Genomic DNA, 17,124 nt, shown 5'->3' with positions numbered 1-17,124 from the left:
TTTAGGATTGAGTGCTTTGTTTTGAGAGAGCCTTTTGAAACCAGTGGACATTGCTTTTGAGAAAAATGAAAGTAGAGTTTTTTGCGTGCACAAAGCTGGTTCATTTTAGCAAATCGTCTTTGTGATTTGGGACAGATTATGTCTTCTGTCATGTTTTGCTGGAGTACTTCAAAAGGTCTGGGGGGGGCAAGAAATAATGACACAGTTGTATAAGATCTAACATTTATTCAAGAGCTGGCATAATATAATCACATTCCTTAGGGGGTCCACTGGCCTATCATTGTTAATATATTTGACTGTTTCTATATAATGATGGTGGTGTGTCATTACTACTTAGCTTCAAGGGGTGCACTTGGTAGCATTAAATTCTATTACTGACTTCACAGTTGATGAGCCCTTTTGAAAACTTTCTAGAGACAGCTGGCCTAATTATTCCTTCTCAGAGAACATTACTCTTTTTTCTTTCACCTTGCATGATTGTTCGTTTAACTCAGTGAATCACTTTGGAAGAGGGGCAGTTCATTCCCACCCCACACAAACTTCAAAGGGACTTCATTTCTTTATAGAAAGGTTCTGGTAACAAAGGTAACTAGAAGCAATGAGTAAATCCCTTGCTAAGTGCAGGTTTCATAAGAATGCAAGAAAATTAGCATTGGAAAAAATAATAGTTTCCAAGAAAACTGAGCACAAAGTTTGCTCAAGAAAAATGAATTAAGAGTATCTTAATAAACCCTGCCCTTGATTTGAACTTGGGAGAATTCCACACAAATTTATGTTTTTATTTTAGTAAAGTAGATGTGAGAGCTAAATTGCAGGAGAGTATCATATTTTGGTTTTTGAAATTCCACTTAGAATGCCTTTTTATGTAGAAGCAACATCTTTGAACACAATTACTATTATCTTTAACTCTTCATAAAACTTTAGACTAGGAAAAGAGCTAAGGATCTAACTCTCTAGTCATATAGTTGCCAGTCTTGCAGAATTTGGACTCTTCCAGAAGATAACAGGAATAAAATTAATGTATGTGGTCACACCTATAAGTGCACATAAATTCTGACATTCATTTCCCAATGTTTCAACCACAAACTAAAATTTTCTTTAGAGAGCCAAATTGGCAAACATTTTTATAATCCCTGAACTGGTTAATCTGAAAATTAGCATACTTGATGTACCCTGCTATAGAGAAAAGGTTAAAATAGTGCAAAAAGCACTAATTTTTTAAATAAAATCCCTTTTATTGAGTTTCAGAGAATTGAGTACACGTGTTAGTAGGAATATGTAACAATTTTTCTATTAAAGTAGTATGATTTCATTAATTATTTAAAAAATTTTAAATGTCACAATTTGTTTTGCAATTTCCCCTTCTGTTGCTATAGCCCACTTCTTATTACAACTTATATCTGTGGTATTTTTTTCATCCTCTTGTTTGGTTTTGTTAGAATCAATTAATCATTACTCAGAATGGGCAAAGAACAAACTCTTGGATTTAAAAACTGAATTTTCTTTTTTAAAATTGTTGTGCTGGGTGGGGGCATATTGTGGCATTTACAAAAGTTCTATCAAATATGTCATACTTGAATTCACTCCCTCCACCATTTCTCCTTTATCCCTCCTTCCCCCAATTCCTGGATAAAATCTGAACTTTATTAATAAAACAGTTGAAAGGCTATTAAAGATTTCAAGATCCTTAATATAAAAACAGACCAAAATCTTTAATATACTATATGCATCTGGAATCCAACACAATATAAAGAGGATATTATGCATGATTAATTAGTATTGATTTAAAAGTACAGGGATATTTTAAGAAAGGACAATGTTACCATAACTCAGTATATAAGAAGTCAAAAAGGAAAATGTAACCATTGCAATGTATACTTAAATAACACTAGAGAAACTTAAATGTCTAGTCCTATATTTTAAAACTTAGCAAACTAGGAATAGAAATATATCTTCTCAATATGATAAAGAATATTAATTTGAAACCAACCCCTTTATAAGACTGAAGCATTTATAGCCCTTGAAGAAGGATGGCTTTTGTTTACTTGAATACATGTCTCTTTTCTTCAGGAAACAATAAATTCCTTGCCAACAGAGACTAAGTGACATTTGAGGTTGTGTCCACATAGTAGGCATTTCACAATGTTTATTGAAGAGGTCTCTGAGGCATAGAAAGAACTAGCAATTTTCTCAAGTTAACACAGAACATAGTCACAGTGGGAGGTTTGAACCTAGGCAGATTGATTCAAGTTCCCAGAGTCTGTACTTTTACCTGACATTATGTCCAACAATTAATATAAATGATACATGACCTACTCCATAGGGTTTTTATGAGAGATAACCAAATTAATATCTGTAAAGCACTTGGAAAGAAGTATTACATATAGTAAGCATGTGAGTTTTAGCTGTTACTATTACTAGTAATATGTTTTTCTCATATTTTGATTTAGCTATTTTTCCAGTTAGGAAAAGATCGTTTTAGATTTTCTCATTTAGGTGTCATTTTCAAATTTGATGAGTATACTTATTTCTTCCTCCAAGTAATTGTGTAAAATGCTGGACAACACCAGGCTAAGGACATACTGTAGTCTGTATCTCCAGAGACTTCTTTCCTGGGTTCTCCAACCTTTACTCACAAGGCTTCAGATATTGAACCAGAAATTAATCTATTGTAGTGATGATTGGTCATTCAGCCCACATTTATTGTTTTCACTTATATGGATGGCTTAAAAGACTTTGCACTAGGACTCTTCTCATTTTTGTTGTGGCCCCCTAGGGTTCTCAGTGATGCAGTCAAACTAGAATCTGTACTGGCCTGCAGAAACCTAGGACTGTGTAGTGACCTCATAAAGTTCATCTGAACACGAGAACATAGGCTACACCCTGTCACAAACCAGATTCATGGAAGAAAACTTTCAAAATGATTTCAAAGATAGACATCTCTCAATATAATAATACATTGTGCAGTCTCTTGCATTACACAGTAACATCATCCCGTGGGATCTCAACAAAATAGCTCAAAAGGAAGACTTCTAATGTTTGTTTTCCACAAATGGCATGGACAATGGTAATCTAACTGATTCCTACTTTGGTTTTTTTGACCATCTGTAGCCTTAACACCATCATTAAGTTCTATTTTCCAATTAATAGGGATATTTAAGCCACCTTCCCAACACTTTACTTTTAATAATTTATTATTATAGAAATAATACTTGTGCATTTTATACAATTCAAAAATATAAACATGTTAAAATAAGAACATAAAATATCATATTCCTACTACTAGAGATTAGCATTCTTAACCACTGACTTTATTTTTTCATACAATATGCATATCATCATATATATGATAAATGACATATGGCTGAGCCAACTACTGAATTTGCTTTTCTAATCAAGTATCTTTATTTTATATCTTCATCTTATCTAATATTGACACCATCTTCAGATTTCTCCAGTTGCCTGCAACATAATCCCATAGTACTTACAATTGATACTTTTCTCCCAATTATTAGCCTTTATTAGCCAAAACCCCTTATACCAATAGAATTTCTCTAGGGAGCTGAGACCCTCCCCAGGGAACCCTAAATGCAGCAGATGGAGAAATATCTGCTGAAGCACTTAGCAGGGAACAAAGGTACAAAGGGATGGCATGAGAGGGATTCAGTCTTTCAGTTTCCTGTGTAGAATTCAAGAATAGAAGGATAGATTTCTGCATTAGAACATTAGGCTTCCAAACAGATGATAATTAGTTCCTTGTTGACAGACTACTTTGATAAAGTTCAGATATATGATATTCTCAGCCCTTCCCAGGTCTACAACCTAGTGAACTCTCAAATAAGGATGTTAGACTGGTAGGATAATTTGTTTGTAGGAAGGTTGTGCGGAATACACATGGACACCACTTTCTTTTCTGAGTGACCTCAAGAGAAGAAAATGCTCTGGGGCCACATAGACATAATACCCAGCAGAAAATCCTCAGGACTTTCATCTTTATCCACAATCAGATTCTGCAGGACTCTGACAGTATCTAAGCCTCATTTTGGTAAAAACTTCATCTCCCATGATGATCTGATGAATTGGAAGCTAAAGAGAAGGCATTAAGGAGTTATTAGTAAAGGCAAAAATGTATAATAAAAGTCACAGCTATGGGGAAATGGAATAAGACTATTAAATTTTGCTTACTTAAACAATTTTAAGTTATCATTCTCAAAGGGAGGTTGGCAATCCAGGTCTTTGGACTTCATGAAGACTGAAGGCACTCATTCAAGGCTGATTAAAAATCAGTCTATGTGGAAATTAAAATAAGAGTCACACATAGGATTTTCTCTTAAGGTAGCACATTAACTGGTCAGGTCAAAATTTTTGATTTCTTATCACTCTGTCATTAGGCACAATGTACCATGTGTACCCACACGGTTATACTAACAAAGCAAGCATCTGTTTTAACAAGAGGATGCTGTGCCTTCTTCTAGAGAAACTGCTTACTTGGCAGCAGGTCCCCATGTAGGATTTGTGGAAAACATGTCCTTGTGCTATGATGGAAGTCTTACATTTCTTGATGAATCCAGCTCAGATGGGCTTCCCAGTGTGGCCTGTTCTGGAGCCTAGTGTTAAGGCTCAGGTGTTAGCCAACAGGGGGAAGATTCTCAATCAGTAAATTAAGAAAAAAGGCTTTTCAAAAAGCTTGATATAGGTATGTATTGCACTGTTTCAATTTTATTTCTAACACCAGAAAATCTTTATCAACATTATTGCCAATTCTAAGTAAGGAAATAATTGATGGTGGAAAGTAAAACATTAAATCGTTATTTAAATACCATCCTTACTTACTTAACATCATTTTAATGAATGTGACAGATTGAGTGATATGATGGATTTTTAAATGTCCTAATTATTCAGTGTTTTACTTTTAAAAGTGGCATTTAAGAATTAGATATCTCAGGTGGACATTGATTAGAGATTTCCTGTTTGGCACTATGCTCACACTGCCCCAAACTGTTTTTCTTGTCTGATTAGCAACTAGTGATTTATTTGACAGTGAAGACATGTGGGAAAAGAGTTCAGAGAAAAAGTGACACTCCTGAGAGCCCTGTGTCCTGCCTTAGACCTGTCTTTCCATCTTAGAGGGAAAAGAAAGAACATGGAAAATTGAATTCTAATGCAGTTGCTTCAGGGATTTAACTGAAGCTGCTAAGTCTATTTGGTAGAGAAGAGGCTGGACCTCCTGTGATTCTCAGCCCGAACCAGCAACATAACCAGCATTTTAAAGACAGGCTTTCCTTCTCCAGTGTGCAGGTGAGTCTGGACTCTCTCCTGGTAGCATATGGTGAGATCATGCTATACAACACTAAATTCCTTGTAGGTGCTTTGATGGATATAAAGGAAATCAGGCAGACATGTCTGACTTCATAAATTTTTTTTTTTGGTGCTGGAGTTTGAACTCAGGGCCTACACCATGAGCCACTCCAACAGCCCTTTTTTGTGATGGGTTTTTACGAGACAGAGTCTCACAAACTATTTGCCTGGGGCTGGGTTTGGACATCGATCCTCCTGACCTCTGTCTCCTGAGTAGCTAGGGTTACAGGCGTGAGCCACTGGGTGCCTAGCCATTCTTTCATTTTTTAATGAAGAAAAAACTAGTTCTTTTGGAGTAAACTTGCCCTTATATTTCACACTCATCTACAGAAAAGGTAGATAAAGACAATTCATTAGTGCATTCATTCATGTATTCATTCAATAATTTATTCAAGAATTTATTGTCTATAAAGCATTATGCTCCTTCAAGAAACATAGATAGGGACTTCTTCTTACTTCTAGAGAGCCTCTATCTAATAAGTGGACAAATGTAATTTGTAGTCATCCATGCCCTGTAGTTATGGCTCTCAAATATGTGTAATTAGAGATAATAATGTCAGAAGCTATTATTCCCAAATCACCTATAATTAATTTTTGTCATGTTCATGTGGAACAAGTAATTTCATTTCATTACTACCCTCCACAGAGTCTTGACACATATTAGGTACTTGGTAAATATTTATTGATCAGATTGAGAGAGAGAGAGAGAGCATAGCTTGCAAAACCTTGGTGAGATAGGTGTAGAGATGAGGACATAGATAAAAGCAATGCAGTTTGTGATCCAGAGGGAAGAGCATGCTGGGCAAGGTGCCTGAAGGTGGGCACTACTCCAGAGGAACTCCTGGCAGTTGTTATAGGAACTGAGGTACAAGATGAGGATTTCCTTTCAGAAACAAGACAGAGATCTAGTTAATGGGCTTGGATCAAACAGTCAGAGTAGGAGTTCAGTGTGTTTGGCATGATTCGGAGACCCCTGAGCTTTGTAAAGTGCTTATTAGCTCCTGTAGATTATCTCCACTCTGGGTTTTAAAGCCTGGTGTGGAGCTACCACTGAGGTTAAGAGGATTGTAGACTGGCAAAGAGAACCATGAAATAAGAGGCCTGGGCACTTTTCTAATTCACATCCTATAGAGAGACAAACTGATTTGAATGATGTTATTATTGAGGACAAATACATTTGAAGGAGGCATTTAAATTGGGCCTTAAAGGATCCATGCATTTAGCAAAGGTAGACACTGGAGAAAGGGATTCAGGAAGGCAGAGTGGAGAATGTGTATTAAAGAGAGAAAAAACAGAACAGAGTCTAGGAGACTAGTATGACCACTGAGGTAGTTAAGATCCCTGCTTCCACACTGGCAGTTACTCATTGAGTTCACAGAGAACACACAGTTACCTAGGCCATAACTTTGAAATGAGGTCTGGGCCACTGCATTTTTATAATACTTTCAAGGTCTGAGGACAATTTAGGGAACCCCTGTTCTGATAAGGAGGACTTCAGGTCTAAATTAGGGTTGTGAGAATGAAAAAGGAAGACAGATAAGGAAAGGTAGGTAGATGGACATGTCCAGTGGATGCTTGAAAAAGTGGAGTTTGGAGGTTGATGGTGATGAGGACTTCGGGGTTATCTTTGCAGAAGATATACAGACAGCTATGCAATTGCCTAGGATTAGAGCACAGAAATGAGGGGGAAAACATAACCATGGTTAGAGAATGCCCATCTTTATGGGACACAAAGAGCACTGGGCCTTGTCAAAATTGCAGTAGAAGAAAGAAAAGCAACAGAGTTTCAGTGACAAGAAAACAAAGAATATGCCATAAGGGAGCTAATGGTAGCCAGAATCAGAGAGATCAAGGATGAAGAATAAGAATTTAATTTGAATTTGATGGTATGGAAGTCATCAGCATCATCATAATAACCATTGTCACCATCATTTCTGTTATTATTGTGGCTGATGCAGTTTTGTTTTGACAATCTGAGTTCCTGGTAGTAATAGTAGTCCAGGAGTAATTAGTTAAATTATTATGGTTCTTGCTACACTTTGGCATATTGCTTTCCCCCAAAAGCTGTTCTAATTTAACTGCCACTGGCAGTGTGAAAGAGTGCCTCAGCCACACTGAGTGTTAGATTTCCAAATTAGCTACTGTCTTCCAAATATATATTAGATATCTTATTCTTATTAGCCAAAACCCAGGAATGGTAATAGCAAAGACACTTTTTAGGAAAGGATTTTAAGGCCTTGTTCTCTGAGAGTTAATAGAAGAGGAAGAAGAATAGAATCCACCAAATTGCTGTCAGTAAGATCTGAACATCAAGAAATTACCCACTCACCAGAGGGCAAAGTCTAGACAACCCAGAGAACATGTCTTTCATACCAAGCTATATTTCCAACACATAGTCAAGGATTGTTATTTTTGTTTTGTTTAAAAAATTTTAGACTCTCTCTAATAAACTGAAACTGAGAAAACAAAATTGAGTCAATAAAGAAAGAATTTTATAAGGAGTTATAAATTTTAAAAGGAGTTACCAATTTAATGGTAAATTGGTAAATGATTTAAAATATGAAGTTCTATTATTCTTACTTTTTGTCTCTTAATATTAATTTATTTATTGCTAGTTTGAAGAATTTGGGTGTTTTGTCTATTCTTTTTTTTTTTAAAGAAATATTGAAAAAAAAAAAAGTACCCTCAAATTGTAAACTGTTACATGGCCTTTTGGTTTAGGTACCTGAGGCTACATTATCTGGAATGTTTAGGTCAAATAAGTGAGTATTTACCATGGTGTAGGAAGCTTCTATACTAGTGTTTTGAAACAAAGCTGATAATTGTGCCCTAATTGGTATGTCCATAACTGCCAATCCAAATGTGGGACTGTAGAACCATCATTATTCCCCTTAGTTCAGAGTAGGTAAAGAATTATTTACTTATTCAGCATTTGTGCAAGCAGCAGGTCCCCTTTGAAAGAGATTAGAGTACCTCTCTTAGACCCTCAGAAAGTTAACCTAAGAAATAAACTAAAATTGATCATACAAATAATAAACAAAACCAAGATAGTTTCCTCGCCAGGATAACTAGACAGAAATCTAATTGACATAATTTTAAAAACACACAAAGAATGTATCAATGAAAAAGGACTGGATTGGTAAGTATAGGAATCAGAGGAAAGGAAAATATGGATGTCAGTGAGGGAATGTGTGGTCTTAGTGAATGATGAGGACAGTGGAGGGAAGGCAGGGAGAAGCTACAATAGTTAAAACTCAGCTTCATTGGTTCTTAACTCAAACCTCTTGGCCATCAGACTTCCCAGGAAGCTGGTCTTCAAAGAGAGAAGACTGTCAGACTTGTGTGATAAGTTTGCCTGGAAATTATTCTTCTTATAAATTGGTAAATTGTCACCAAAAGTATAACTGGGTCTAGTAGACTAACTCAGCCACCCAAGTCCAGTCAACCAGGCACTGATGTAAATGAGTGTACGTCCAAATCCTACTCCATACTTCAAGAACCAGATCAAATGGAATCTCTGACATTATGAGAGCTGTGTCTCCTGATCTGGGTCTCAGATGGTGGTAAAAGTATACCCCAGTGCCTGGCTGTCTGATACAGACTTAGTGAAAAGAATGTACAAATGAATTTTTCTTTAATCTTTTATGGCCTTTAGTTATTTTTTCAGCTTATATTTATTGAAATTTTAAATTTTGCCAAGCCCAGCACAACTGATGAGAACAACTTTCTTCCTGATATATGTTAGCAGTATATTATTAGTCATTATTCATGTATCTCATTTTCTTTACTTAAATGTCAAATTCTTAAGTGCAAGTCCCATGTCCCTCAGCACACTTGTGGTGCCACTTATTTGTTTACTTTCTGTCATGTCCTGATAAACCACTTACATATCTCCCCATAGGATCTGTAATTTTCTTTAAATTTTTAAATTCTTTATCTCTATGTTTTATACATGAAGCCTTAATAGATATTTCTTGAGTGACTAAATGAATGTCCTTATAAAAAATATTCTCTCTACTATATGCATTAATTGAGCGATTCCAGAAATGACTGAAAAAACAGAACTAGAAAAAATAGAATCAGTCAGAGAAAATGGATAAATGCTTCTAGGCCTGCTCCTTTATTTTACTGGGGACAGAAGGAGACTTGCCTGGTGACACAGTAGAGCCATACCCAGAACACAAACCTCTCATCCTGAGGCTAGATAGGGTCCTGTCTAAAATGCTACCATTTGCAAAGGAGGTTTTATAAAAGTTTGCACAGAAGGAATTCCTCATACATTAATATATGTTCCTAAGCCATCTTTGGAGACACAAACAAATCTTTGCTCAGGTAATGTATTATCTTTAAGTTCATTTTAAAAACAAAAAACATGTATTCTGTATAAGTCTGACCTTCCCATGGATAATGATAGGAAAACATAAGAAAAAAAAAAAAACCTCGTATACTTGATGCTATCCTTGGCTGTATTACTTACCCCCACACCTTGTTCCTAATACTAATTGAGATTCTTTTACTGGAGTGGGGGACAGGCTGTTGTAAAGTTAGTTATATATATATCACCTCTGTTGTTCTGGCTGAAAATAAAAACTCCAAACTATTAATCAGTGGCTTCTTAGGTGGGTGATTCTGGAAAATCACCATTTTTACTTAAGCCTATAGTGAGTCCAGATGATATGTTCAATCAGTGAGGTAACAGCCAGAACACCTGGGAGCTGCTGCATTCTTCACCTGCCTGGGAGAGGTGGAAAAAGTCAAGGAAGTTTGTCCTATCCGAAACCTGTAGGCACAGGAAGGGCTCAGTACCTGGGTCTCACGCCTTACAAGGCAATGCTCCTCATAGTTAGTAAGAACCTGTGGCTGCTCTTCTGTCTGCAGCAGAAGAAATGCCCTTAAATTTGATCCCCAGAAATATGTGAACAGGAAATACAAATTATTTCAATAGATTTCAATTACTTCTATCATTTGAACTGAAGTGAAGGAATTGGTGTCCAGAACTGTAAGGGCTTCTTTTCTTGAGTATAGAGTAAGTCCAGAGCAGTGATTCTTGTCACTGGCTGAAATCAGAATCACCTGGAGAGCCTTCAAGATTATAAATGCCTGGATCCTGCACAGACATTCTGATTTAATTGGCCTCAAGGTAGCTTAAGCTTTAGAGCAGGCTTTAGCAAATCACAGGTCAATGCAGGTGTAGATAAGCATCACTGAGGCTTTAGTTTGCTAATACCTGAAAGCTATGGATTAGCCTGTCATTCTCTGAACATCACCTGGGACCATGTTAGAAATACAAATTCTCAAACTTTACTCCAGATGTACCAACCAGACTTTTGGGGGTTGGGAATCAACAGTCTATATTTTTCTAAACTTTCAAAGTCAGTTTGAGAACCACTGATCTAGGTCAAAACCTTGATACTCAAAAATGTGGTCCATATACTGGCAGCATCTGCATCAGCAAGAATTTGGGTTGCCCCAGACCACCTCAATCAAAATCTGTACTTTAACAATATTCCCAGGTAGCTGCATGTGCGTTAAGTTTTTGGAAGCACTGGTCTGAGGAAACAGTAGCTGGTTCTTTCCCCCAGGACTTTAATTATCATCTTTGAGAGAATTCAGGTAAGGGGATATCAGTGGAATAATAAGGGAAGTTGTGAAACTCCATCCTGCTCTCCTTGCAGGAGGAACTGGCATAATTATCACATAGGTAGGGCATTGACTCGAAACTACTAGCAGCTAGAGTGGTCATGGAAGCAGTAAGAACAGCTACTGACTATCAAATAATTGCTACATATTTTCTAGGGATAATTGCATTTAATTTCTGTAGAAAACCAGAGAAAGATTCATTCAGTTATTCAGCAGATATTGCACACATGCCAGGCACAGCTCTAGGGATATAACCACTCCTGGCATTGCAAAACTTAAGTCCAGAGTCAAACAATGACAGTAATGAATAAACTGATATATAATAAAATCATAGATAAAGATGAGTACTATGAAGAAAGTAAATCAGGGTGAAGGAAAGAAATGAAGAGTGATAAGGAAGTGCCACTTGAGATCATGTGGTGAAAGGGGGAAGGGTCTCTAAAGAGTAGACATTAGAGCCAAGTGCCTGAGTCACACAGACCTCTGGGAGAAGAATATCAAGGAGGACACTGAGTTTGGCATAAAGTGTGGGAGAAGAGTGGCTAGAGATAAGTTTAAAAGGTAGCTGTAAGCAGGTCATAAATAGTCTTTTAAGACGAGAAAACTGTGCAGGCCTTCTTAACCTTTAATGTGCCCATAGGACACCTGGGGAACTTGTTAAGTTGTAGTGTGAAATCAGCAAGTCTGGGGTGGGACCTCAGTGTCTGCATTTCTGCATACTCCCAAGATAAGCTGATGTCTCCGGTCTGTGGGTCTGAGATCTTCAATAGCATGCCCAGTGTCACACAACTGGTAAGTCACCATGACCAGACTAGAATCACACATGCCTCACTCCAAAGGGTAGGCTGTTCATCAACTGTTTCCTATGTAACCTCATCCCCTTGTAACTGATTTCTGTGAATGAAATTTAAAGAGCCTGCCTGAGAAAGTTCCTGTGTGTATTCTGTTTAGAATAAAAGAGCTATTTGTCTCTTCTTATTTTGAAGAAGAAATAACAAGGGAAATTGGACCTTTGGCAATTATTGATATCCTGTGTTATGTCTTGTGAAATATTTTAAAAGATATAATTAATTCTTGGCATCTTACAGACAAATAACATTGTTGGTGACCATTTGGGTATAATCAATAGCTAAAAAATATGAAAATATCCATGAGTGGTGAAATCTAATATTTGCAATAAGTGACCTGAGGAAGCCAATTATTTACCAGACCCTGCAGTCACACTCCATCTAGCCCAATGTCCCCAGATGCTCCTTGCCCTGATCCATTTGCGTGTAGTTCTCCTTCCTGCATGGAGCTCTAAGAAGTAGATGGACTCGGAGATGTCAGAGGTGCCTCAATTTATAAACTCAACTCAATCAGTCTTCAGTACCAATCCAAACAAAGCAAAGGGTGGATGGATGTGTGTGGAGTTTGAATATTTGGCTCTAGGCTTTCTCCCAATATCAACAGATGTTCAAGGAAAAGATGTCTCCTTCCTATCTCCTGGATGACTACGGGGGGCTGAAGGGGAAGGAGTGGGGATGTGTTCTGTGTCTGTATTGTATATGCCATTGCCTTGATGAATGACACAGTTTGGTTTGGTTTGTTGCCCTCCCCTTTTGTTAATTCTCTGTGTTCTTTTTCCTTTGTGCTGCACGATTAGGACCCTGCAGTGGGACACAGACCCCTCAGTGCTCCAGCTGCAGTCAGACTCAGAACTTGGGTATATGTCTGCTCTTTCGTTATTCCTTTTATTATTCCATTGCTACAGTTGTGTTGAAATGCTGGCACTGTTGCTGCTCCTTTTGTTGAACTTCCAGTTTGATAAGTTTATTTCCTTCTGTTAATTTTCCTTACAAAGCTTTAAAGAAAGTCTCTTTTTGTGGAAAACACCACAAAAAGATGGCTTTTGATCTCCCCTTATTAATTCCTATCATTGGAAAATAACACTGCCCCCCAAACAGAACTATGAACCAGGACCCACACCTGTACTTAAAAGTGGGGCACACAGTTCTGAAATGGAAGACATGTTTGACTTTATCCTAACCATTCTCCCCCATTACTAACAAGTTGCTCTAAGTTAATTTTGTTCAAGATTGTTATTAAAATGTCCTGTTTGTTTCCCTTCCTTTTCGTTCTATGGAGAATTCTCAACAAAATCTTAGTTGAATTAAGGCTTGAATAGATAGATTCCTGTGAAAGAAAAAATTAAATTTAATCTCTCAATCTTATGATAGCACAAATACTTGACGTTAGAAATCCCTCCTAAAGATAATATTTTCAGAGAGAAGTTTATTATCACAGGTTAAAAGGTGGCTTCAGAGTTAAAAATTCATCCACAAAGAATAAAGTATACACATATCCTAGAAACTTAGTTCATTTCTACTGGAGTTAGCTGTAGTCACACAAGGTATTGGAGGGCTCCCACCAGCTCATGGTCAATTATGAAGCCAATTGTGCACTCTCTCCAACCTCACAGTCAGTTGAATGAACTTGAAATCAGCCAAGTGGGGATATGTGCAATATGGAAATTGACACATACTACAAACCAGGACTTGTGCCTTCCCCGCCCCAAGCTGGTGATTAAGAATTTAACAACACACTACTGGATCCTCCAATATGTGAATACCACATTTCATTTCAAAATTTATGGAACTTACTTTTTCTAAATGGAAACAGTTATATCTCTCAGTGGGCATTTATTTATTATTTACTCTGAATTCCTGGACATGTAACTGGATTTCTATGAATTCTGCGTGTCAGGTTCAGTGCCACCTGCCTGTGTCCCTGTGTTGGCTGACTTAAGAATATGAAACCAAATAAATATCTTACCTAACACTTCAGCTTGCTGGCACCCTGGCCTTTTTTAAAATTATTATGCTTTGGACTATTTAATTAGATAGTGTATGATGTCATATTTCAATTTGTATTGTTTAGATAATCAGTAAATATGGTTTAACTCAAGCTAAGAAGCACTGAACAGATAGTAAGTTGTTGTCCAGGGGAACTTTGAATCCCAGTTCTTCCGTATGGAGTCATGTAAAAAAAAAAAAAAATAGAAGAGTTGTTGGCAGACTACCTTATTCACTTCGCAGATTTTTAGACAGATTGAAGCATTGCTGAATTATACTTTCTGATGTGGAATATTTAGAAATTTCCCCATTTGCATCCATTTTCCAAGTGGAAACTCATGTTGACTGTGCAGATTAAAACTTGTGACTTAGTGAAGGGAGATGACATTTCTGTGGCTCCCACCTTGCCTGCTACATTTTACTTCAGAGTGGACAGTCAGGGACAGACAGTGAGATAGGATTCTGTCACTGAGAGTGGCTTATATAGAGTATTTGGAAGACTGTCCAAAAAATACTTGAGACAGAAGATTATTTTAGCCCTGTTACAATTTCAAGTAATGCTTCTATGAAAATTTCCCGTTTTGATAATCCTGATGTTCAGGGCACATGCATAACTTGATGAAATATGCCTCAGGCAACAAGATTTTTCTAGAGATGGATTATATCTCTAGATGTAATGTGGTTTGGGATTGACCATAATCCATAGCTTGCTCTATTTCTTGATTTAATACCTTTATTGAAGTGTAATTTACACAAAACTATACATGCTTAAACTAATCAAATTGATGTTTTAATGTATTCATGAAATTATCAACCACAATCATACTCATCCCCTCCCCAAAAAAGTTTCCTCATGCCTTTTGTAGTACACAATCCTGGGTCTCCCCACACTTTTCCAGCCCCCAGAATAATCAATCTGTTGTTTGTCACTACAAATTAGTTGGCATTTCCTGGAATCTCATAAAATGAAATAATTTAGCAGGGACTCTTTTGACTGATTTCTTTCACACAGAATAATTATTTTGAGATTAACTTATGTTAGGTGCGTATCAATAATGGAGTCTTTTTTACTGCTGAGTGGTATTCCATTGTATGACTGTACCATAGTGTGTTTACCCATTCACTTCCTGATGTGCATTTGGGTAGTCTCAAATTTTTGCCTATTGCAAATAAAACTGCCATAAACATTCATGGATAAATCTTTTCTAGATATATGTTTTCTTTTCTTTTGGGAAAATACCTCAAATTATTATGTTGTATCATATGGCAAATATTTAAATATTTATGAAGTTTTCAAACTGCTTTCAAAGTTGCTTTACTATAATATATTCTTATCAGTAGTGTCTGAGATCCTCAATACCTCTACATTCTTGATAACCTTGCTTTGGACTTAAAATATATATATTAATTTTTAAACAATTATTAAAGAATATAGTGATATCTTATTGTGATTATCTTCTCTGATGAAATGTCTCCAGTGTGTTAGCCAGCTTTCTGTTGCTGTGACAAAATACCTGGGAAATTCAACTTAAGAGGAAGAACAGTTTATTTTGGCCCATGGTTTCAGAGGTTTCAGCCCATGGCTGGCTGGCTCCACTGCTTTTAGGTCTGTGGTGAGGCAAAAACATCATGGTGAAAGGGCATGGCATCTTAACTTCCCCATATCCCTATCTCTGATCATGGGAACCAAGCCGCAACACACGTGCCTGTGGGGTGCATTTCATATTCAGACCTCAGTGCTTGAATTTTGAGTTTTAATTAGGCTCTTTATTTTCTCCTTATTTACATATTCTGGAAAAAATCTTTTATCTGATAGAAAATTTATCAATATTTTTCCCAAACAATGATTTGTCTTTTTCATTTTCATAACAGTGTCATTAAGATAGCAAGCCATTTTTTAAAATAAATTCCAGTTTACAAATTTTTTATGGATCATGCTTTTTATATCGTAATTTCAATTTTTCAATGATTCCTTAAATATTTGGTAGTATAAAATTTACCCAGAAAACATTTGTGTTTGCAATTTTATGTAAATAAAATTTACATAAAATTACAAATTCATTAACTTAACAGTAAAGGTACTATTAAGTTTGTTTCTTTCTGAAGGACCTTTGGTATTTTGTGTCTTTCAAGTAATATGCTGATTTTGTCTTCACTGGCAAATTTATTGACCTAAAATTGTATATAATAACCCTTTATCATCCTTTCAAAATTTTAGAATCACCTCTCCTTTCTGATATTAGTAAATTTTGTATTTTTCTCTTAAGAAGTGTGGCTAGAGGTTTTCAGTTTATTGTCCTTAAAAAATTGTCGATTTTTCCCCTATTTCTTTACCTTCTATCTCACTGATTTCTACTCTGATCTTAATTAATTATTTTCTTCTGTTTATTCAGTTGATTTGTACTTCTTTTTCTAGTTTCATAAAGTAGAAACAGAGGTTGTATTTATATATGTATTTCTCTCCTCTTTGTCTTTTTGCTATTATCATAAATTGTTCTTTTATACATGTTATAAAGTACACATTCATTGTGTTGATTTTTGTGTAGTCAATAATCTTTGAAACAAATTTAAATTATAATTAAAATAGCATATTTTTCCATGTAGTTGATATTTTTTGATATTCTTCATTGTGGTGTGTAGATCCATAGTTCTACCTGGTATATTGTACTTCTGGCTTGTGAAAATCCTTCAGCATTTCTCATAGTGAAGATCTTTTTCTTTGTTTCTTGCAATGTTGAGGATTGACCTTGGAGGGCCTTGTGTTTACTGGGCAAGCTCTTTATCACTGAGCTGAATCTCCAGCCTAATATACATATTTTTTTACATGTTTGTTTTTGAAATATATTTTCACTAAGCATACAATTCTGTTGACAATCATTTTTTTTTTTTGGTATTTTAAAAATTTTGTTGCAATGTGTTTTCATTTGTATTGTCTTTACCAGAATCTTCTGGTATCCCTTAATCCCCTGTATGAAACATGTTCTTCTTTTTCTCTTTTTATCATGTTCTCTTTTTTCACCAATTTTTAGCAACTTAATTTTATTGTTCCTTAGCATAGTTTTTTTTTTTTTCATTTTCTCCATGCTTGAGTCATATTGAGATTCTTGAATCTGTGAGTTTGTAATTTTCATTAAATTTGGGAAAAAAATGATGATCATTTTTTCAAGTATTTTTTTTTCCTTCCTTCTTTCTCTGGGGAATTGAATCACATGTATTTTCAGTAACTTTTAGTTTTTCCACAGTTCAATTTTGCATTTGTTTTTTTCTTTTTGATCAGATTTTTATTTTGGGA

General features: G+C 35.9%; 1 protein-coding gene across 11 annotated transcripts in view; it reads left to right on the top strand.

Moving 5' to 3' along the window:
- The window catches only part of Dync1i1 (dynein cytoplasmic 1 intermediate chain 1), a 312,827-nt gene that overhangs the window by 42,657 nt on the left and 253,046 nt on the right, over positions 1-17,124 (top strand). For 9 of the 11 annotated variants that reach the window (XM_074064709.1, XM_074064704.1, XM_074064710.1 and 6 more), the window contains one exon: positions 12,644-12,703. The exons of the other annotated variants lie outside the window; for them this stretch is intronic. In XM_074064709.1, the coding sequence (XP_073920810.1) occupies positions 12,644-12,703 (60 nt within the window). The remainder of the gene's footprint in view (positions 1-12,643; positions 12,704-17,124) is intronic. 11 annotated transcript variants of the gene reach the window in all.

This window comes from Castor canadensis, chromosome 2 (genome assembly GCF_047511655.1).
Source record: "Castor canadensis chromosome 2, mCasCan1.hap1v2, whole genome shotgun sequence".
In the NCBI taxonomy this organism is placed as follows: domain Eukaryota; kingdom Metazoa; phylum Chordata; class Mammalia; order Rodentia; family Castoridae; genus Castor; species Castor canadensis.
Note: the sequence above shows the minus strand (reverse complement) of the source record. Positions and strands in the feature narration are given on the sequence as shown.